The sequence below is a fragment of the Mustela nivalis genome (genome assembly GCF_964662115.1).
Source record: "Mustela nivalis genome assembly, chromosome: 5".
Taxonomy (NCBI): Eukaryota; Metazoa; Chordata; class Mammalia; order Carnivora; family Mustelidae; genus Mustela; species Mustela nivalis.
In genome coordinates, this window is record NC_139024.1 from 115,629,297 (window position 1) to 115,653,446 (window position 24,150).

The 24,150-nt window shown below is 39.6% G+C and overlaps 2 protein-coding genes across 16 annotated transcripts in view; one reads left to right on the plus strand and one right to left on the minus strand.

Moving 5' to 3' along the window:
* Positions 1-24,150, minus strand: part of MAPK14 (mitogen-activated protein kinase 14) — a 182,775-nt gene that overhangs the window by 124,039 nt on the left and 34,586 nt on the right. The window lies entirely within an intron of this gene.
* The window catches only part of SLC26A8 (solute carrier family 26 member 8), a 78,470-nt gene that overhangs the window by 44,999 nt on the left and 9,321 nt on the right, over positions 1-24,150 (plus strand). For 11 of the 14 annotated variants that reach the window (XM_082732340.1, XM_082732332.1, XM_082732335.1 and 8 more), the window contains 9 exons: positions 434-516; positions 10,315-10,462; positions 11,307-11,420; positions 16,856-16,933; positions 19,286-19,381; positions 20,512-20,618; positions 20,700-20,769; positions 21,192-21,284; positions 21,393-21,524. In XM_082732340.1, the coding sequence (XP_082588466.1) occupies positions 434-516; positions 10,315-10,462; positions 11,307-11,420; positions 16,856-16,933; positions 19,286-19,381; positions 20,512-20,618; positions 20,700-20,769; positions 21,192-21,284; positions 21,393-21,524 (921 nt within the window). The remainder of the gene's footprint in view (positions 1-433; positions 517-10,314; positions 10,463-11,306; positions 11,421-16,855; positions 16,934-19,285; positions 19,382-20,511; positions 20,619-20,699; positions 20,770-21,191; positions 21,285-21,392; positions 21,525-24,150) is intronic. The other 3 variants (XM_082732333.1, XM_082732336.1, XM_082732338.1) reach the window with 1 other exon arrangement.

Below are 24,150 nucleotides of genomic sequence, written 5' to 3' on the forward strand. Positions count from 1 at the left end.
GGAGGGGGCATCTGGGTGGCTCAGTCAGTCAAGCTTCCCACTCTTGGTTTCTGCTCAGGTCACCATCTTGTGGGATCAAGCCTCCCCCACCCCACATCAGGTTCTGTGCTCAGTGGGGAATCTGCTTGAGAGTCTCTCCCCCCTCTGCCCCTTCCCCCCACATGCTCTCCTTGCTCTCTAAAATGAATAAATAAATCTTGAAAATAAACAAACAAATAAATAAATAAAGAGAGCTTAGGGAGCTAAGAGTCAGAGAGGGTTTCCACCTTTCTTTCTCAGCTGAACTGGCCCCACCTCTCTTTCTCACTTTCATGCATGGGGACCGCCACATATATTTCATTCCCCGCCTCGCCAAGACTAAATGCACCTCTATTCCTGGAAGCAATTCATAATTTTGAGATGATCATATGCATTTTTATTTCAACCCCTACAGATTCTTGGCTTCACTGCATTTGCCAACAAGATAAGCATGGCCACTGAAACCAGCAGGACGCTCATTGATATGATACCTTATAGGTCAGTAACTCCACTTCTCAGGATTACTTTTCCCTCTCTGTTACCTTCGCTTAGCCTCTGACCACACTGTCAGACTGGCCAGGGACAAATATGGGTATTGGGCTCCAATGCATTTTAGAATACAGAGGTCCACAAAGGAAGATGGGCTAGGACAACCCTTTGTTTCTCCAGTCAGCCTCTTACTCTCTTCCCCTAGTTGAGCCAGTCCCTTTACACAAGTAAACTGTTGGAGGCGCCAGATACCAGAGAGACACATAGTTTTTTCCCAGTACATCTCGGGTCTTCAAAACGTCCATACCTATCTGACTAACTCTCAAGGATGGACCAAGAGATGCGTCTGCTTTCCTGGCCTCTGTCCTGGAGCTAAGTGCTCAGGAGATGAGTGTCCCTCTGTTTCCACCCACTTCGACCTCAGTGTCCTTAAGAAGCATTATTTCATTACTCTGAGTAGAAAGCTATCTTCAAATAGTCTGCCCTATGGAGTTCTTAAGGACTTGGGATGAATTTACGTTATAATTCCTACCCGTGACTATGGGTCAGTCTTGCTCCTATTAGGAAATATTAGTTCCCTGTAACCTTCATCAGATGAATCACTTTAGCTAAGAAAGGCAATACTCTGCAGTTTCTTGACTCACAGGCAGGCTTTTGAAGAGCGTTGTTTATTTCCTAAGGCTGCTCAGTGGGGAATACTGCAAAGAGTCAGTGATACCGGCAGACTCCAGGAGAACACAACATAGACTACTTTGATGAAAGCGGATTGGATTAGTCTCATGTCTGATAGTCTCATGTCCTATCAGTTCTCCATTAAATCCAATGATTACTAAATCATTTGCAATTCTGTTCAGTTAAAAAAAAAAGATGTGAGCAGACCACCTAGGTGCCAAGGAATGCAACAGTAAATAAGACTGCGTCTTTGCTCTCAGAAAAAAAATAACAAGAACAACAATGAGATTGATAATAATTATTTTATTTCATTTGCACCTCTCAGTAATACTCCTTTTTTATGGCTGAAGAAACTAAGGTTTAGCAATTTAAATTATTTCTCTGCCATCACACAGTTGGTCGGGGCACAGCTACTTTTGAGCCCATTTTCTATTTAATTCCAAAATCTCTGATTAGAATCACTCTATTGATGACTTAAAAACCATATGGTCAACTTTTGCTTGTTTCATCACAAGATTGAGGGTATAGATAGATAGGTAAGCATTTCAAAAATCTAATTTTAGGTATTGCTTTCTTTTTTTTGTTAGGTATTGCTTTGAACTTCCCTTTTTATTATATGTTTATCTGAGGTTGCTAAAGATTAGAAAATTTGAACAATTTAAGTTAGTTTTTTCTGTGACCATGTGTCCTTCTAACCTAAACTGCTAACAAAGAATGAAATGTTAGAGAACACCAGAAAGGAAAAAGAGTAGTTTGTGTTAGCATACTGAATATTTAAGGTTTACTGACAGAGATTTGGGCAATAAATTCCATTTACTGTATACCTCCTTGGGATAGCCACGTTTTTCTTTAATTTCTTAAAAGTACAAAAAGGGGAAATTTAACAAAAGGTTAAATATCTGCCTTTGAGCCTTCAGTTATATTTCTATCTAGCTCAATACCTAGAAAACACCTAGGTGCTTGTAAGTTATAAGTATATTTTAAATAGGGAACTAAGGCATAGATAGTGAAGGAAAAGATATTTAAAAATAGGAATTTAGAAAAAAAAATAGGAATTTAGATTTACATAATAAGTACAGTAGGATGCTTCTTATTCTAAAGAAAATAAAAATTGAAAATGCAGAAACTAATAACATTTCATTAGATAAAGGATTAAATATAAATACATCACAAAATATATTTTAAAATTATTTTCCTAAGTGATATTTAACACATTGTTCATTTTACTGAAATTGGGTTTTACATAAAATTTTGGAAGTCAGTTATGGAGTCCTGTATCTGTGTCTTGATGAAAGATAAAAATAATCAGAAGAACTAACATTTCAAATAGCAAACTTCATCTAAAACATTTCAATGTTTTGTTTTATTTTGTTTTGTTTTTACTTAGAAAATAAACCTAGAGATATAGAAACCAAAACATACGTGTGCTTCCAAATTCAGCTTGAGAGATTATTTTACGGATCCATGGAAAAACAATACTGCCCCTCAAATCATGAAAATTTCTTTTCCTTTTTTAGTCTGTTAATATCATGATTGATTTTTGAATGTTAAACCAACATTGCATCCTCAGATAAACCTCACTTAGTAATGACATATGATTACCTTTTGTACATTGACTTGCTAAAATGATGGTAAGAATTTTTGCATTTATGTATATTGGCCTGAGAGTTTCTTTTCTTGTAATATCTGTATCTGGCTTTAGTAGTAGAGTATTGTAGACATTATAAAACGCTTTGGATGTATTCTCTTGTCTTTAATTTCTGGAAGAGTTTCTATAGAACTGGCATTATTTCTTCATGGTAGAATTCATCAGTGAAGATATTTAGGCCTGAAGTTTTCATTGTGGAAAGGTTCTTAACTACAAATTCAATTTTTAACGGGCTATTATTTAAGTACAATTACTATTAAGTTACATAAACTTTCTCTATACGTCAGGTTATCCAGAATTCTTGAGAGTACTCAATTTTGGTTATTCAAAGAATTTGTTCATATAAAGTGTCAAATATATTGACAAAAAGTTATTTATAATATTTTCTTACTATCTTGTTTCAATAACAGCTTTACTATACCATAAAATTCACCATTTTAAACTTACACACTTTCATTAATTTTAGTATATTCTCAAAGTTGTACAACCATCATTGCTATCTAATTTTAAAATATTTTATCACCCCCCCAAAAAGAAGCCCTGTCCCATTTGTTCCCCTCCACAGCCCTGGGCTAATTTCTTTTATTTCTATTTTAATTTTTTATTTAATCTAATTTCTTTTATTTTTATTTTAATTTTTTAATTTAAGTAAACTCCACACCACACATGGGACTTGAACTCACAACCCCAAGATCAAGAGTCACATGTTCTACTGACTGAGCCAGCCAGGCACCCCTTAATCTAATTTCTACTTCTAGGAATTTGCTTATTCTGCAATGGAATCATAAAACGTGTGGTGTTTTGACTCTAGCTTCTTTCACTCAGCATAATATTTTCAAGATTCATCCATATTGTACCATGGATAATTCCCATTTATGGCTGAATAATATTCCATTATATTGATATACCACCTTTTGTTAATCTGTTCATCAGCTGATAGATGTTTCATTTATTTCCAACTTTTGGTTATTATAAATAGGGCTATGAACATTGATCTGCAGGTTTTTCTTTTGAGCACCTGTTTTCATTCCTTTTGAGTTTATATGTAAGAGTAGATTTTTGTTGGGTCATATGGTAATCCTATGTTGAACTTGTTAAGGAGCTGCCAAACGATTTTCTACAGCAGCAGCACCATTTTACTTTCCCACCAGTAATGCACAAAGTTCCAATTTCTTCCTATGCTCACCAATATTTGCTATTTTTAATTATTATTATTGTTATTATCCTTTTAGTAAGTATGAGGCGGTACATCATTCTGGCTTTGCTCTGCATTTCTCTAAGGACTAATGATGTTGAGCATTTTTTCATGTGCCTACTGGTCATTTGCATATCTTTTTAAAGAAATATCTATTCAATTCCTTAGACTATTTTTAATTGGGTTATTTGTCTTTTTGTTGTTGAGTTGTAGGAATTTAGGATACTAGACCCTTCTCAGATATACAGTTTGCAAGAATTTTCTCCTTTACTGAGGGGTGTCATTTCACTTCATCACAGATCCTTGAAAGCACAAAGATTTTTAATTTTGATGAAGTCCAATTCATTTTTTCCTTTGTTGTTTGAGCTTTTGGTATTACAAAGTCTTGTAATGTAATCCAAGGTCATGAAGATTTACCTATATGTTTTCTTCTAAGAAACTTATAGTTTCAGGTCTACATTTAGGCCTTTAATCCATTTCATTGGTTTGTTCACTGTTGTATATGTTGTAAGATAAGGCTCTGAGTTCATTCTTTTGCATGTGAATATCCAATTGTCTGCATACTATTTGGTGATGAGACTGTTCTTTCCCAATTCAGTGGTCTTGGCACTCTTGGTGAAAATCAATTGACCATGAATGTTTGAGTTTATTTCTGAACTCTCAATTCTTTTCTGTTGATCTGTATACCAATCTTAATTACTACAGTTTCACAGTAACTTTTGAAATGAAATACCCTGAGCCCTCCACCTTTATTCTTCTTTATTTTAGAATCAGCTTTTCCACTTCTGCAAAAGAGTTATTGAAATTTTGATAGGTATTGCCTTGAATCTATATGTCAGTTTGAGGTTTTTGCCAGCAAAACATATAAAATATGTTTAAATCAGTGAATATAAAAATTCTAAAAGAGGTGGGTAGCTCAGTCGTTTGGGCATCTGCCTTCAGTTCAGGTCCTGATTCCTGGAGTCAAGTCCCATGTTGGGCTTCCTGTTCAACGAGGGGTCTCCTTTTCTCTTTCTCCCTCTGCCCCTCTCCACTGCTTTTTCTCTCTCTCTCTCAGATAAATGAATAAAATCTTTTTTTTTTTTAAGAGCAAACCCATTTTTTTCACCCTCCCAAAGTGCTGTAGAGCCAACTTTTGTTATTTTGAAAATTGTTAAATAAAAGGAACAAAGTAAGCATTTATCATGCTCTTTCTATAAGATCTGCTCTTTGGGAGATCCAAATCATTGATATTCAGATACTTCACTTTATACAAGTATTACAGCCATTTAAGGGAGAAGGAATTATAGAATTAGGATATCACCATTAAAGTATACTAGTGTAACATCTGTTAACATTATAATAAGACACAATAACGAGCTATCAGAAAAAGAAATTAAGAAAACAATCCCATTTATAATTGCATGAAAAAGAATAAAATACATAAGAATAAATTTAATGAAGGAGGTGGAAGACATGTATACTGAAAACTATAAGACATTGATGAAAGAAATTGAAGAAGACACAAATAAATGGAAAAATATTCCATCCTCATGGATTGGAAGAACTAATATTGTTAAAATGTTCATACTATCCAAAGCAATCTACAATGCAATTCTATCAAAGTTCCAATGGTATTTTGCGCAGAAATAGAACAATCTTTATTTTAAATATTTGTTTAAATGTTCTAGAGAGAAAACACAAGCACAAGCAGGTGGAGGGACAGAGGGAAAGAACTCCAAGCAGACTTCCCACAGAGGGCAGGGCTCAATTCCAGGACCCCTAGATTATAACCTGAGCAGAAGGCAGAGGCTTAACCAACTGAGCCAACCAGGTGCTTCTAATTATAGTTTTTTTTTTTTAATTCTTATTTATTTATTTGACAGACAGAGATCACAAGTAGGCAGAGAGGCAGGCAGAGAGAGAGGGAAGCAGGCTCCCTGCTGAGCAGAGAACCTGATGCGGGGCTCCATCCCAGGACCCTGGGACCATGACCTGAGCTGAAAACAGAGGCTTTAACCCACTGAGCCACTCTTAATTATAGTTTTTTTTTAAAAGACATCTTATGCCTTCTGACAGAATTACACACTACCACCTATGAAATATTTTTGCCTCCCAAAATTAGTCCATATCTGACCAAACCCGAAAGGCTAACTACCAATTTATAAGAAATACAAAAGAGGAATATGTTAAATGTTAATTCAGAGATGCAATCAGCAAAATCTTTTGGGAAAAGGACCAGAGTCCAGGTTTCTTTAACAACAACAACAACAGCTTTTGTTGCAGGGAGGAAAAACAAAAATATGGAGCAAGAACCTATAGATTAAAAGAGATTTAAGAGACATAACAACCAATTGTAACATATGGATCTTATTTGGGTTCTAATTGAAACAAATGTTAAATATATATTTATAAGACACTTGGGAAAGTTTGAACATTAATTGTATATTTGATTATATTGATAAGTTGGTATTAATCTTCCTATGTATATCTTTCAAATAGGTACACTAAAATGTTTACAATTAAAACTATAGAATGCCTGGTATTTGCTTCAAAATAATCTTGGAATAGGCAGTGGGTAGGAGTACAAATGAAATAAGACTGATTATAAATTGTTAAGTGTTGAAAGTGAGTGATGGGTACATAAGCGCTCACTATACCATCCTTTCTTCTTTTGCAAATATTGGGAAATTCTCCACATTAAAAATAAATTACCAAATATTTATGTGTGTTACTCAATGATACATGCCCCTGAAGGGACAGTCTCCGATTCCTAAGAAGTCAGCCTAAAATTGACCACACAGAACCTGTCTTAGATACTCTGGATAACAGAGTGAAATTTCTAAACCCATTCACAAACAGACAAGCATCTATTCTTATAAGAAGCAAGATAATCTTTAATTCTCTGATCAGCAATCTGATAGTAATACTGACAAAGAAAAAAGTTTGTCTTAAGGAGAGTTTCCTGGTTAACAATATGGTGAGAGATATACCTGGGAAGAAGTTCTACTTGTGGTAATATGAGACTGGCAATATTTTATATGATGTGAGCTTAGAAGAAATTATATATATATATATATATATATATATATATATATATATTGACTTAATAGAATTAGATGACAGTGACTACCAGCAAGATGGACAAGTCTCAACAATCTGGTGACATCAAATCAACAGGAGTTGAAAGAGGATTTGGGGACATGTTGGAATAAAAAGCACCAGGAATCTCTCTCCCCACCTTGACAAAAATTGCACTAGCAGAATCTGTCTGATATAACTATTCTGGAACTCTATAGCCTATTGAAGCCTTGTAACCTCTAGGGGAAGGCATGGGTGGTAAATTGCAATTAATTTCAGGAAATTTCAGCTCTTAGCACAGTGACAGCTACCATCCCCCACATCTAGCCTTATGGCAGTCAGTGGAATACCTGAAGCAACTTGCACACAACTTGAGGGAGGAAGCAATGGCAAAGTAGACCCTGTCCTCCAAATATTGAGGATCTTTCCTCCGATTGCTGATTGCTACTTCTGACCACAGAGGTGCAAACAAAAAGGTGAACAGCCATTGTTGTTGCACCTCGGTTCCCTTTGTTGCAAGTCCCCCCCCCTCTGGTAAAAGTGACTTCCAAGGGATTTAAAGAGGTAGTGCCCCTTTTTTTCTTCATTTTTCTCTTTTTTCCCCTTTTGGAAGTCATACATTAAAGATTAGGAGATTTTTAAAAAACTGTATATATAAGAAAAATTAGAACATAACTATACATGCCCAGAGAAAGGTACAGGCTCAGAAAAACCCTGAGAAAACCTTAAGTTTATACATCAAGCTTATCCTCAGCATAAAAACAGCCTACAACAATAACAACAACAGAACAATTACAAATAACAGCAAACTCTGGGAATGAGGAGAATCTGATTTCCAGGTTATCACATTATTAGATTCAAATACACAATATTCCACAAAAATCTGAAGGCAGGTAAAGGAAGTATGGTTTGTTCAAAAGAAAAAAGAAACAAGAACAACAGCTGTCCTGAAAAAGGCCTGATGGCAGATCTATGAACATAAGACTTTAAACACTTGCCTTAAAAATACTTAAAGAACTAAAGGAAAATGTGGAGAAAGTCATGAAAACGATGTATGAGCAAAATGGAAATATCGGGGCGCCTGGGTGGCTCAGTGGGTTGAGCCGCTGCCTTCGGCTCAGGTCATGATCTCAGGGTCCTGGGATCGAGTCCCGCATCGAGCTCTCTGCTCAGCAGGGAGCCTGCTTCCCTCTCTCTCTCTGCCTGCCTCTCCATCTACTTGTGATTTCTCTCTGTCAAATACATAATATCTTTAAAATGCAAACTATTTTTTAAAAAATGGAAATATCAATAAAGACACAGAAAACTTAAAAAGAAACCAAAAAGAAGTTACGGGGCTAAGAAGTACAATAACAGTAAAGAAAATTGACTAGATGGATTCAAAAACAGATTTGAGCAGTCAGAAGAAGGACTTGGTGAACTTGAAGATAATGGAAATTATTGAGTCTGAGGAACAGAAGGAAAAAAGATCAGAGAAAAATGAACAGAGTTGTAAAGACCTTTGGGACACCATCAAGTAAAACAACATACACTTCATGGGAGTCTCAGAAGGAGATGAGAAAAAGAAAGAGGGAACAATATTTGAAGAAAAAAAAATGGCTGAAAACTTCCCAAATTTGATGGAAGACATGAATGTAAATGTCTAAATCTAACAAATTCCTAGTTAGAGAAACTCCAACACACCTGTATCTAGATTCATAATCAAACTTCAAAAGACAAAGAGAGGGGCGCCTGGGTGGCTCAGTGGGTTAAGCCTCTGACTTCAGCTCAGGTCATGATCTCAGGGTCCTAGAATCGAGCCCCACATCAGGCTCTCTGCTCAGTGGGGAGCCTGCTTCCCCCCACCTCTCTGCCTGCCTCTCTGCATACTTGTGATCTCTGTCAAACAAATAAAATCTTAAAAAAAAAAAAAAGGCAAAGAGAATTTTGAAAGCAAAAAGAGAAGTGACTCATCATACATACACAAGGGCTTATCAATAAAGTAATGAACAGATTTTTCATCAGAAACTTTGGAGGTGAGAATGCAGTGGGCCAACATACTCAAAGTGCTAAAAGAAAAAGAAAACTGTCAACCAAGAATCCTATATCCTACAAAATTTTCCCTCAAAAGTGAAGGAGAAATTAAAGAATTCTCAGATAAACAAAAGCTGAAGGAGTTTATTACCACTTGAACTCCATGCAAGATATGCTCAAGGGAGTTTTGCAGGGTGAAATGAAAGGACATGAGACAGTAGCTTAAAGCTGTATAAAGAAATAAGGATCTTAATAAAGGTAAATATTGGGAAATTATAAAAACTAATGATTTTAACAATGGTTTGTAATTCCACTTTTTATTTTTTACATAATTTTAAGAGACCAATACATTTAAAAGAATTACTAGTTTGAGGGCACCTGGGTGGCTCAGTCAGTTTAAGCATCTGCCTTCAGCAGGACCTCGAGGTCACTATGTTGAGTGGACTAAGCCAGTCACAAAAAGACAAACACTGTATGACTCCACTTTAATGGGGTGCTGAGAATAGTCCAAATCATCAAGACAGAAAGGAGAAAGGTGGTTGCCAGGGCTGAGGGAGGGAGGGGGGAAATGGAGAGTTACTGGTTAATGGGATTAATACAGTTTCAGTTTTACAAGGTGAGTGTTGGGTGTGGATGATGGAGATGGTCGCATGTTATGAATGTATTTACCGCCATTGGTACACTTAAACATGGGTAAGATGGTTGATTTCATGTCATGCATATTTACCAAGTCAAAAAAATTGTGGGGAGAAAACTGCAGAATGGATGGTGTGGTTAGAATTGGAAGTAATTGGTACAAAGGACAGTGATTTAAGTTATACCCTGAAAGATTTGAGCATGAGTAGAATAGAATTCATTGAGCTTTTTAGCTGTAACTCATCACAGACGTGGTATCTGCCTGTTGTTTATCCACTGGTATGGTCTCCCAACAGCATGGATGAGCCATTTTCCATCAATCTTTGTTGCTTCCCTGTCCTGTGTGTTGCTGTTGCTATGTGGCAAAAATGTTGACCTGGAATATAGCAGAGCATGTTCTCACAACGGCTTTTATAACCTGGCTGGGTTTGCTTGGGGGTTTTGGTAGGCTGCTGCCTCAGTTGTTCTTCTTATCTCTTATTGTTATTTTTTTAAAAGTTGCCCCACATGATAAGTCTGGAGTGGGGGAGGGACCAATAAGTTGTTCCTACTATCTAGGAATGATTCCACCATTTTATTCCAGCTTCATGTTTCCTGTGACACCAGATTTGAAGATTCTTCCTGAACTTATTTTAGAAGCCTTCTCCTTAGCTTTAGTGAGCTCCTCTCTCCTCATATTTCTGGGCAAGAAGATTGCCAGTTACCATAACTACTATGTGAATTCCAACCAGGTGAGATGACAGGCCTTTCTCTTATATCCTCTGACCTTATGTCTTTGTTCTCCAATCTGAGTCTCCTGCTAATATGAAGGCTGCATTCTTTGTAACCAGAGAGTCAGTGAGACTGTAATTTGAATTATAATTACCCAAGGATTTTTGAGGAGTGTGGCATACTTAACTTTGAAGTCACTTAAATTAACACGAGTGTTATTCCCCCAGAACAGCTATGGTGTAGGGAGGCAAGAAGATAACATATGGCATCGTGTTGTTAAGCTAGCAGAATTCCTCTCTTAATTTTGTCTTTCTTTCCAAAGTCCTGAGGAGTCAAGCACATACTAAGGCACAATAAGAAATGCTAGGAAATATCAAAACCAGGCTTCTAACATAATTACACTACTCTCCCAGAAACAGTCCTTCTTTGTTTGTTTGTTTAGTTTCCCCACTATTCTAAGTTTGGCTCTTTTCCTAGAACTCCAAAGAGAGATGTGAAAGCAAGGGGTATCCCACTTTGATTTTGAGGTAGTATAAAAGGGAGGGAGGAAAAATAGTACTATGTTTCCCTCTGCCATTCTATGTCCCAGTAATCACGTGAAAGGGAATAATAAGACAAAAAATTCACTTCTTACTTTGAAAAAGTGCTTTTCTTATGATGGCTAGCTAAAATGAAGATTCAAGTTAGTCCAGGAATCAGATTTTCTATCCTTTTGTTTTTTCTAAGAATATTTCAGTGTTGTCTAAAATAATGGAAACAATCTTATCGTCAAACATAAGAAATAGACAGTATACCTTGAGTTCAAACTCAATGCTGCCTTCTTCCACAAACAGTGGGCCAAATGTGTTTGCCATTTCTTTACAGGATTTAATAGCCATTGGTCTTTGCAATGTCATCAGCTCATTTTTCAGATCTTGTGTGTTTACTGGTGCTATAATCAGGACAATTATCCAAGATAAGACTGGAGGAAGACAGCAGGTATGTTGGAATAGAATTTAATATGAACATATTTATACTACTCATATGTATATTCATAGAGGAGTATTTTATTCATTTAATTTTGTTGCTGCTTTATTTTAAGATTTTATTTATTTATTTGAGAGAGAGAACATGAGCAGGGTGGATGGGGCAGAGAGAAAGGGAGAAGTGGACTTCCTACCGAAAAGGAAGATCAAGGGGGGGCTCAATCCCAGGACCTCGAGATCAAGACCTGAGCCAAAGGCAGACACTTAACCAACTGAGCCAACCAGGTGCCCCATACTGCTGCTTTGGTATTATGTTTGTTAGGGAAGGTCTCTTGGAGCAACTTGGATTTCATGCTTGCCTAAATTTTTGCTTGGACTTTTGTCTTAAAAATTATTGCCAATGTCGAATTTGTAAGTCATTTTCTGTAGAAATATTTTTCTATATGAGAGGTTTCTATGTATTAGTCCATAAAAACCCATTTTTTCGTGTAACATCCCCCAAAGAATAATATTTCAGGTAAACTAACCATCCCCTCTTAACATTGTTTTCCATGGAAAGATATATGCCCAGTCCTCATCTGGGAAAGCAAATAATACACCTCTCCCCATACTAGCTGCAGAACTAGAAACTTTCCTAGTTTCCCCAAGGCGCATGGCAAGAGGCTTTCATGATAGAGAATAAGGCCTTTGTCTAGATGAGCCTCGAGAATTTATGACCGGTCTGCCTTGGAATACAAATCATCTGGGTCAGATTCTCTTCAGGTATGCTGAATTAGTAAACTAAATGTGTGGGTCAGAGGGGAGAACGAAGGGGAGAATGATGGTAGAGAAGACTTTAAAGGCCAGCTCTTTGTCTAACTGCAGGCATGAGATTTTGTAAGTCCAATGTTCATAAGTTCTGAACTGACTAGATAGAAATTCTAGCTCTACCGCATGGGAGGTGTCCCAGCTCAGCTCTGCAGCATGATGAAATGTCAGAGAACTATCAGAATCGAAACTGGAGTAAGCCCAGAGAATGGGTCAGGGTTCAGAGGGCAGAGAAACAGTGACAGAGGTCAACAATGAACTTAGGTCTCAAACACGTGGTAGAAACTTAAGTGTCAAAGAATGGACACTACACTTTAATGGGGGAGGATAAAGTGTCCCCGACCCTGGGTAGATATAGGTGAAGTATAAGGTCAAAGGCAATAAAAGTTAGCAGGGTCGAGAGCTTGAGTCTAGAGTAAGACCATATCATGTCACTTCACGTTCTGCCAGACACTCTGGCCTGAAAGGTGTAGCTCTTTTCCACCACTGTTGGGCAGAAAGAAGGAAGGTGGGCTCTGTAAAAAAGAAGGATGTTCTCTGCACATGTGTACAAACACTCAAGTCAAAGGAGGGGATTTCATGGTAAGAAGAGGAAAAGGCCATCCCAGACATTAGTCTCCACTAACTTTTAACAACATGCCTTGTATCTTCAGTAGGTAAGTGTAAGATACATGTGGGGAGAAACAACGCACACAGTTGGAAAAACCAAATCGCAGGGCAAGTAACATTAAGTGCGGAATAAGTCATATAAATATGTTGAGTGAAGTAAGTCAAGCAGAGAAAGTCAATTATCATATGGTTTCACTTACTTGTGGGACATAAGGAATAGAATGGAGGACATTAGGAAAAGGAAGGGAAAAGTGAAGGGGGGGAAATCGGAGAAATCCGAGAAACAAACTGAGGGTTTTGGGGGGAGGATGGATGAGCCCAGTGATGGGTATTAAGGAGGGCACGTATTGCATGGAGCCCTGGATGTTATACACAAACAGTGAATCACGGAACACTGCATCCAAAACTAATAATGCACTGTATGGTGACTAACATAACATAATAAAAAAGAATTTAAAAAAGAAAAAATAAAATAAAAAGTGCCATAAATCTATAAATACAAGAAAGAGAGGGATGGAAGAAGTGGACTTCTGTAGATTATTGAAAGAAGGTTAGGACTGGGGTGCCTGGGTGGCTCAGTCAGTTAAGAAGCTGTCTTCAGCTCTGGTCATGATCCCGGGGTCTTGGGATTGAGGCCTGTGTTGGGCTCCGTGCTCAGTGAGGAGTCGGCTCGAGATTCTCTCCCTCTCCTTTTGTCCCTCCCCCTATTTGGTCTCTCTCTCTCTCTTTCTCTCTCTCAAATAAATAAATAAAATTTTAAAAAAGGAAGGAAGGAAGGAAGAAAGAGAGAGAGAAAAAGAAAAAGAAAGGAAGGTAGGTTAGGATAGAAAGGCTTCCGTTCAGCTTGAGTAGCATTTAGCCTGTCGGAAAAAGTACCCAATTCAGAGGCAGCCTGGGGCTCTCATCTATTTGCTGCTGCTGCTGCTGCTGCTGCTGCTGCTGCTGCTGCTGCTGCTGCATTGTTCTCCTGCCCCTACCAATGACTCTCCCTGTGGCATAGTGATGCTTCACAGACAGGCATTCTCCTAGGGATGCTGGTCAACCCTTCCCTGAGACCCTAATTTGCCCAGGAAATCACTGGTTTGACCAGAGAATGTTAGTTGGCCCCTGGCTGTGGAGGCACTGGGATCCCCAGCCTCCACTCTGAGTTTCTGATCTGGACAAGCAAAGGCCTTGGAGATTCATTCAGCCGTCTTCATCCCACAGCAGTGGGGTGTTCTCTCTATCCCTCCTCTCTCGGGATTTTTGAGTCACTTTGCCTGGGAACACCTTCATTTCTTCCAAGTTCCTCAGAATTCTGGGAGGAGAAGCTAGGGGCAGGCTCTGTACCTCTCAGACCTGAACTGCCACCAAAGGCCACTTTTTTTTTTTTTTTTAATCTAATTTTCACTTTAACTTCCCTTGTCTAGAACCCACTTATCTTCCCTGGTTACAGCAAAACATATTGGCTCATCCAGCCAAGGCTTGGATTTCAGTGTTGGCAGGCCAGGGCAGAGGGAATATAAAGAGCCCCAGACCTGTGGTCAGTTGGACTGTCCCCCAATCCATCGTCCGGCTCCCCTCATTCTAAGATTCTAACCACTGGATTTCCATGTTCTCCGTGATTGGGCTCCTTTCCTTGTTCCCTGCTTTCCAAGGACTGGTCTTCTAGTCATGTCCCAAGGCTCTCAGAACTGCTTTAAAAAAATTATTATTATTAAAGAAAGAGACATAAGAGAAAGAAACGTGTTGTATTCTTCTTACAGGAAGCAAATGGGCCAGCTGGAGGGAGCCTAGATTTTGGAATCAGCCGGTCAGATAGATTGGAATCTGACTCAGTAGTTCCTACATGGGTGACCTTGGGCAAGTTACTTTTGCTTTTTGAGGCTGCAGTCCTCATCTGTAAAATTGGGCTAGAGATAACTTTTCAGTTAGGAGAATTAAATTCGATGGCAATTGTGCTTATCATAGCCCCTGTCACTTAGGAGATTCAAAAATTGTAGCTTCTACCCCAAGTTCCCAGGGCCTGGGCCAGTACTTGGCAATGTGCTCGTCGACTTCATGGAACCCACTGTGTATAGAGTAGTTGGTGTCTGGTGTCTGAGGGTCTGCATGTGGATAGTGGCTGTGGCTTGTGGGAACTCACTGTGCCTTGAATTCCCGAAGAGAAGGCAGAGTCAGCAGAGGCAGTTTTTGTTCAAGAAAACCTGGGAAAGAGATAGAAAATGGGAGCAGAATAGCAAAATATGAATGAGATGTAAAGTTCTACATGCTTGCTGTCTTTAGACCCTGTTCAGACACTGCGTCTGAGATTCAGAGAGCCATCAAGCATCCTCCTAAGGCACGATGCCACCAAGGATGGCCTTCTGATCCCAAAGTCTGCTCCTTTGCGTGTGCAGCCCAGGGAGACACAATTATTGGCAGGCCTCCCACCCCTCTCTCAGCAGCAAATTTTGTGGGATTCAGTGTCAGATTTGTACTCATTTAAATCTAGGTTTTATGCAGCTTTTTTTTTAAGCATCTGCCTATCTTTGTTTCCTTCAATCAGAAGAACTTGGAGAAAAGAAGTGGGAGGTAGGTCAAGCCTACCCAGGAATGCCAAAAAAACAAAACACAGAGGCAAACAAAACCAAAAACAAACCAAACAGCAAGAAAAAAGAAGTGGTAGGAAGGAAAAGTGCTGATGTACTTTCCTGTGCTGATCAAAGTAGTTTTTCTGCAGTGCCAACGAAGACCACCCGATGCGAGACCCTTACTACACTAGATCCAGCAACAGGCTGATGTGTACATTGGTTGGAGAAGCTCATGTTCTCAGTTACCTGTTTCAGTACCACAGGGTATAACATGTGTGTCCGTAGAACTCCCTGAGTTTCAGTTGTAGTGGTCCGTTTTCCTCAATCTCCTTTCAATCCTACTATTGTGGAAAGAAGGAAGCAGGAAATTGATTTCCTTGCTTTTACTTTTAGTGATGCATTTATAAGCAAATAGCAGTGAGCAGAGAGAGGGAATCCAGTAAGAAGGTCTTTCTTTCTTTCTGTCTTTCTTTCTTTCTTTCTTTCTTTCTTTCTTTCTTTCCACTCCTAAGAAACAAAGAGAAAAATTCGAGCATCATTGCTCATCTGTCACTTAATGGGTTAGCTTTGAGGGACTCCCTCAGATCTTGCTTGTTTGGGCCATAGTTCTGATCAGTGGTTTGTTTTATCTTCCCCCACACAGATCCCCCAACACAGTGGGAGATTCTACTGTTTTGTATCCATTTTTGTTCTTAGAGGCTTAAATGATGGAGATTTAGCTATGGAGGACATACTGAGTCCAAGACTCTGTTCAGAGAGCCCTGAGACTCTAGAGGAAACTCTGTGGCTCAGTTTGCTATCTGTAGTTGCCAGTCAGAACCCCTGCTTACCAAGCGACACTGAGCCCAGAGTCACACAGCTAGCAAAAGACCCAGAGCTGCTCTCTGCTGCCCTGACTCACATTTGTAACTTTTTTTTTATGGTAATGAAGCAGAGAAAAACTGAGGAACATCAGAAATGATTATCATTGCATTTTTAATATGGAGCATTTCTAACACTGTTTGATGGAAAGCTACCTAAGCTCCAAGCAGGAGAGTGAGGAGGGAGGTATTTACTGATATGGGAAAATGGAGGGGTTGGGATTTTAGGGTGGACAGTAATGGGTCTACTAGGGCTTTTCTAGAATGTTTCAGGAGGAGTTAAATTTGGGAGGGAATGAAAATTCGACCTTAGAAGACTCCAGATTTCACAGCACAAAGCTAGGGCAATAAAGATTCAAATAGCCAAGACAATTTAGCACTTTTCAGAAAGCATTCATGCATTCATTTGACAAGTATTTCTTGAGTACCTAGTGTATGCTTAGTGCTTTAACAAGACCTGAAAATGTCAGCTCAACAAAAAATGCACTTAGGCTGGATGGTTACACTCAACTCCTTTAAAGAAAAAAACAGCACGCTTCTCACCAAGCAGAAGGCCTCAATTGCAGACAGGGACCAATACATTCCTGATGGTCTCTCTCCAACTGGCTCTATCTCCTCAGTTTGCATCTCTGGTAGGCGCAGGTGTGATGCTGCTCCTGATGGTGAAGGTGGGACACTTTTTCCATGAAATGCCAAATGTAAGTAGAACTGATAAATAACCAAGTGGGGAAAGATCAGATCTCCAGATTGTGTCTTGGCAGGGCATTCACCTTGTCCCCAGGGGTGGCCCTGTCCTAGCTCACATCCCTTCCCTTTAAAATAATAGCATCCGCCTCACAAGATTGGGAGTTAAATCAAGTAATGTTTGTAATATAGAGAGAACAGCATTGAGCTAATCGTAAGTGCACAAGAGGTATTAGGTATTATTGTCACTCTTCTCATTCTCATTAATCTTCTTTTTCTTGCTTAAGCTATAAAGTAAGTTTTATAAGTAAGGATTTAGTTAAAGATGACCAAAATAGACTTCAGATGCCAGAACGCCCCTCACCGACTCAGGCTTGGAAACTCATTGTGTATTCATGCCATCTGTTTTCCTAAGCTGTTTCCAGAAGGCCTTGTTCTGCATTCATATGAACTCAATCCCCCTATTACTGCCGTTCTGCCTTGTGATAAGTTTACACTAGACAGCAGGTTCTGAAAGTTGGGTTGTAACCCTGTTCAGCTGGGACACCTCCATATACTTGCCATTTCTTCCCTTTGTGAGGGACTGATCACCCTGCATTTAGAAATGCCAGGGGCATTAATGATTGGCTGTCATTAATTTGTTCTCAGTTACAATACAGATCAATGCTCAGTAACCACAATTTCCTTGTAGATTTCCTTAACGTTCCCTTTCGCCATGTTTAGATAGTATTAAGGGAGGTGAGAAGAAGTTTCATGACTGGGGGGAGCAGCTTGCTTACAAGCTGGAGTGGTTGCAAATATTATCCCTATGCTTTTGAACACCTCCATCCCACCTGGTAAGTATCAGGTTTCAGGAGAGGGGGACTACCTCAAGGCTCCTGCTGCCTTCTGCTGTTGTGATTCAGAGATCTTGGAACTCAGCCCCAGAATCTATATACATGGAAGGTGGGATTAAGCTTGTATTTATCACACAAGCTGTCCTCTGATTCCCAGCAGAAGTCATCTCCAGAATGTAGCTTCTATAGCAAGGTGCATTAACTCTTAGAGTCTATTTTAGGAGAGCCGCTCACTAATGCACTTTGAATAGGGATTTTCTTCTCTCTCTCTCTCTCTTTTTTCTGTATAGCTAGAAGAATCAGAATTCTTTAAAACTGCAAACAAATAAAAATCTGTTGGAATTCACCAAGGGCCCTCCTTTATTATACATACATTAGAAACAGAACATGCCTTTCTTTTGGCTCACATTATTTTTATAGCATCTGGATAGGATGTTTCTGGTTGAGAAGATGTGAACACCAACTGATCAGTAGAATATCTAAACCGCTGTAATAATGGGGCTCTATGAGCATTAAACTATGAATGAGCCCTTCCTTGGGGATAGATTATGGATAGCTTGTTATAAAATATTTATTGGAGTAGTTGGTGGAGCATCCTGGCTAGGATCTCAACCAGTTAGCAAGGGGACCAACACAATATTTTTAAAAATATGATACACAATAGTATGTTCAATATTCCAATTTTATGTGGAAAAAATATATAGCACATACCAAAATGTTAACCATGGTTATCTCTTGGATGATGGAAACTATATGTAAGTCTACTTCTTTTTTTATACATGAGTATGTTTTACCTTAATATTCAGAATGGCAACATTTTAAAAAATATTTTTAAAATCTTTTTTAAAAAGATTTTTTAATTTTAAAAAATTAAACATCTTTTCATTTATTTAAATAAATTATTTGTTTATTTATTTGACAGACAGAGATCACAAGTAGGCAGAGAGGCAGGCAGAGAGAGAGATGGGGAAGCAGGCTCCCTGTCAAGCAGAGAGCCTGATGTGGGGCTTGATCCCAGGAGCCTGGGATCACGACCTGAGCCGAAGGCAGAGGCTTTAACCTATTGAGTCACCCAGGTGCCCCACATTTAGAGATTCTTGATTGGAAAGAAGATGAAGATGGAAAAGAAGTGATTTCTGCTTATTTCATCTTTGCCTATCCCTCCTCTCTGACTTATTGAGTCCACTGGTCACTGAGTAATCTCAGAAAACCAGAGCGAGCTTAGACCCAGCCATTCCTGGTGATAGGATCAGTTCTAATTCCCAAGCAGAGCATATAGAGGAGATGGCTAGGAAATGGCTAAGAAATGATAAGCTAGCGCAGGGACTGAGGAAAACAAGAAAATGTTTCTTAAACTACGTTAGATTCTGCCTTGAAGCCCTGAGGATTTTTTAACATTTCTGAGCAGCATGGCTGACCTTTTTGTGGGTTTTTTTGTTTGTTTGTTTGTTTGTTTGTTTGTTTTTGGTGAAGAACTGGGAATTCTACCTCTGAAGGGAAAATTAATCAGGGTTTCCCTTTTCCCCATAGGCTATCCTGGCTGGTATTATTCTGAGCAACATCCTACCCTACCTTGAAACCGTTTACAACCTACCCAGTCTATGGAGGCAGAATCAATATGACTGTGTGAGTATAGATAGACTGGCTGAGAAAGGGAAGAACAGAGGGGTAGGTTGGAAAGAGGGAACAAGGAAAAGAGATCAAGGTGAAGGACACTAGCAATTCTTTGATAACTAAGACTCTAGCTTTAAAAAGCAGGGGGGAGTCAAGGTTATTGGTGCATGGAAATACTGAGACTTTATTCCAAAATGACACAAAATTAATAAAAAGAAATTAAGTGGCTAGAGTTAGATGCAAATCTAGTAAAAAGGATTTGTCATCCATGACACAGTTGAATGATTTTTAATCCGGTTAGTGTGAACACATTCCAGGATAGGAGGCACAAATCTTACTAAGAGAAGGCAGTGTCTTGCCAGGCAGACTAAACGTTGGAGCACCTTCCCTCCTTCTAAAGCACACTACTGAGGACATAAAGGGAAAACAGCAAAAAATAAAGATGGCGAATATCATATCATGAGAGGAGAAAGACCCAATAGAGGCAAAGAGATATGAAAGGGGATAGTTTTGGGATCCAGGTCTCAGAGGATCTAAGAGAGGATGTGGTCCAGCACACAGATACCACTTCTTATCCTTGGAGGAGGGATAGAACTTCCAACGGAAGTGAAGAGAATGAGGGAAAGTTAAGCATGGATACTAACAAGTGGCAAGTGAAGGGGGAAGGAAATATTTAAGGGAGTTTGAACCTATCCACTCTGTGAAGATGAGTCAGGTTGCCTGCTGAGAGTGATGGAGAAGGTGTTAGGGTAAGAGCTTGACATGTTTTTAAAGGCTCACCATAACCATGGTAGGTATTAAAATAGCAATTACTGTTCATTTGGTGAGTATTCTGGGTTGCTTTGGGATTTCTAATCTTAACAGAGCCTACAAAGTAGATATTGTTATCCCTATTTTTCACATGAGGTTTCAAGAGAGAATTGAAGAGAGAAATGACCAAGGATGCCTACAAGAATCGCTAGACAGTCTTGGAACCCAACCTTTGTGATGGTGTCAGTCCATAAGGCTGTGGAATTTGTGCTCTTAAGTTCTAGGTGTCAGGAGGGGGTGGAGGAAGGGGGCTTGAGAGATAGAGCTGGTGGTTTTCTCAGTTCTGCTTATTGTCATGGTCTTCCTTTTTCCTTCTTCCCCTCTTCCATAAGGTTATTTGGTTGGTGACATTTACATCTGCCATTTTCCTGGGACTGGATGTTGGGCTACTTGTTTCAGTAGGTTTTGCCTTCTTCATCGTCACTGTTCAGTCACACAGGTACTTTGTCTCAGGTACCAGGAGGTTGGCCATGGTGAGGTAAGGCAACTTCGATCTAAAAGCAAATACATTTCCTTTCAGAACTAAGATCCTCCTCCTGGGTCAGATCCCTAACACCAACATATATAGAAACTTCAATGACTATCGGGAGGTAAGACTCCAAATCAATCCCACTCCTTTGCCCGAAGGATGGACTAGACCAGGCCTGCTGCTTAGTTTTTCTACAAAATCCCTTTGCTGTCGTTGGCTGTTCTAGAGATACGCATCTCCCAAGGCGGGGAGAGGGAGGCAAAAAGGCAGAGGCTGGTGACATAAGCAGGTAGATCTTTAGAGTACAATAGCCAGCTAAGGGTCACGTCCTCTAGCGAGAGGGAGGCCAAGAAAAAGAAAGGAGCAAAGGGAGGGGGAAGAAGAAAGCAGGAAGAGCAGGGGGTGAAAATGGGAGGAAAGAACTTGCTAATTCCGGCCTCCCATAAAGAAGAATACAGATTCTCCAGGGGGTTCTAGAGATTTTTTTTTCTTCCTCCATAAAAGAGCAGAGAAATCGCCCTCCATTTGACATTTGTCTCACAGGTCACAAACATTCCTGGAGTGAAAATCTTCCAGTGCTGTAACTCCATCACTTTTGTCAACGTTAATGACCTAAAGCACAAGCTGCTGAAAGAGGTGATGGCCGCCTCCCCTGCCTTTCTCCACCGGCTCTCCCCACCACCCCCAGGGGCCCCTCTCTTTGCCCACTCACCATCTGACCTCAACGTCTCTTACTTCTCTCAGGTTGAAATGGTAAGGGTGCCGCTTAAAGAAGAAGAAGTGTTCCGTCTGTTTAATCGAAGTGAAGAAGGCTCACAGGAAGAAAAGATTTGTCATTGTTTCTGCAACTGTGACGAAGTGGAGCCATCACCCAGGGTTAGAAGCCCCTCTTCCTTTCTGCACAACATCTCCCACATTTTATAAAGACGTGCACTAGTCCTTTAAAAAGAAGAACTAAGAAAAGACAATTGAAACCCCCTCAGGGATTTCGGCTCTGAGATGGGCTCTGGGGTAATGGGAAGTCAAAGATTTCTACTCAGAAATGAAGACACAGGTCCCCTTTTGAGATTTAGATCTTGACCTAAGTAAGAAGGAGGAGATGGCTGAGTCCCTGCACAGGGAGTGCACTCTGCGTATTGAAATTGATAGTAAGACCTTAATTGTACCTGTTTCCCTGACTTTCACCTGCCTGGCTTTAGATTTCTGAAAACAAGTGACTTAGAAGTTGTTTTCTAAGAGGTGCCTGCGTGGCTCAGTTGGTTAAGCATCCGATTCTTGCCTTTGGCTCAGGTCATGATCTTGGGGTTGTGGGATCGAGCCCTGAGTTGGACTCTGTACTGGGCATGGTGCCTACATGGGATTCTTTTTTTCATTCTCCCTCTGCTCCTCATCCCCCCTCTTAAAAAAAAAAAAAAAAAAAAAAAAAAAAAAGATTGTTTCTAATTCCCACTAGGGCAGCAGAGTCGCGGTGGCTGGGGTTTCCAAGGATGTGCCAGGGTCTCCTGATGTCTGCCTGCCTGTGACCAAGGAGATGATGATGGGGTGTGGAGGGCAGATAAGCATAGATGGAAATTTTACACCATCTGAAGGATATTTTAGCTGATGAATTACAAAGTGTTCATTATTTCCAACTCGGACGTGGTCTAAATTAATCCCCTTCGTCTAATATTTATTCCCTTTCCTCACAGTTCATTTGTAGCTTTGGGACCTTTCACCCAGTCTATACCAATACTCTGAAGGGGCAGTTCTGTGTACACACACACGTGTGTATACACACACACACACACACACACAACTTTACTCCCCTCAACAAAAACAACCCGTTCCCCCTCCTCATGTAGGCACTTGCAAACACTAAGCACCCATTCTCATTCCCATGTACCCTAATGGAGCATAGGTTCTACTCAACTCCCTGAAAACACCAACTTCCCTTCCCAAGAAGAGAGAATTACCACTTTATCTAATTTTTGTTTCCACACTGCACTGAGCATCTTGGCGGGTGTTTACAGGACATCAGCAAATAAATTTTAGAGTAGAATAGGATTGCCTAGTATTTCTTGAGCTTCTACTCTGCACCCAGAACTGTGACACTTTGAAAAAGAAAAACAAATTTGAAGGGTCTCTGTCCTCAGGGAGTTCTTTTTTCTTTTTCTTTTTTATTGTGGTAAAACCCATCACATAAAATTTACTATCTTAACGATTTTGAAGTGTAGAGTTCAATAGTATTAAATATATTCACTTTGTTCTGCAACCATCCCTACCTTTTATCAACAGATTTTTTAAAATATATTTTACTTATTTATGTATTTGACAAAGAGATAGAGAGAGCATAACCAGCAGGAGGGGCAGAAGCAGAGGGAGAAGCAGCCTCCCCACTGAGCAGGGAGCCCAATGCGGAACTTGATCCCTGGACTCCAGGATCATGACCTGAGCTGAAGGCAGACGCCAAACCAACTGAGCCACCCAGGTGCCCTTATCTTCAGATTTTGTTTCATCTTGCAGAACTGCAACTCTGTACCCATTATACAAAAGCTCCCCATTTCCTCCTCCTCCCAGCCCCTGGCTACCCCTATTCTACTGTCTTTCTCTATGAATTTGACTATTGCAGATCCCTCATTAAGTGGAATCATACAGGATTTGTCTTTCTGTCACTGGCTTACTTCACTCAGAGTAATGTTGTCAAGGTTCATCCATGTTGTTCTTTTTTTTTTTTTTTTTTTTTAAAGATTTTATTTATTTATTTGACAGAGAGATCACAAGTAGGCAGAGAGGCAGGCAGAGAGGAGGAAGCAGGCTCCCTGCCGAGCAGAGAGCCCGATGCGGGACTCGATCCCGGGACCCCGAGATCATGACCTGAGCCGAAGGCAGCGGCCCAACCCACTGAGCCACCCAGGCGCCCCATGTTGTTCTTTTTTAGAAATTTTTTTTCATGAAAATTTTGAACATAAACAAAAGTAGAGACAAATATAACGAGCCTCAATATACCCACCATCCTCTTCAAGATTTATCAACTCATAGTCAATTTTGTTTCATCTGTATTCCCACCCATGTTTAGCCCCTCAAAATCACAGAATTATTTTGGAGCAATTCATGGAATTTTACTTTATTTTAGCGATCTTACTTTTAAGTTATTTCTACACCCAATGTGGGGCTTGAACTCACAACCTTGAGATCAAGAGTTACATGTTCTACTAACTGAGCCAGTCAGGGGCCCAACACATGAAATTTTAAGTCAGGCTAGGTAGATGGCTCTCTATTAATGTGACAAACAAGGCTCTTACTGTATATTATCCATCCTAGGATATATGTTCTTTTCACTTCTCTGAAATTTGGATTCATTGTGTAATTGATGGCATGTCACAATTTAATTTGCAGTGACTAGTTTTTCTTTTCTTGACATATAAAGTAGTGGTGCATCTTAAAATCGATGAAGTAGAGGACTCTTGGGTGGCTCCGTTGGTTATGCATCTGCCTTTGGCTTGGGTCATGATCCCAGAGTCCT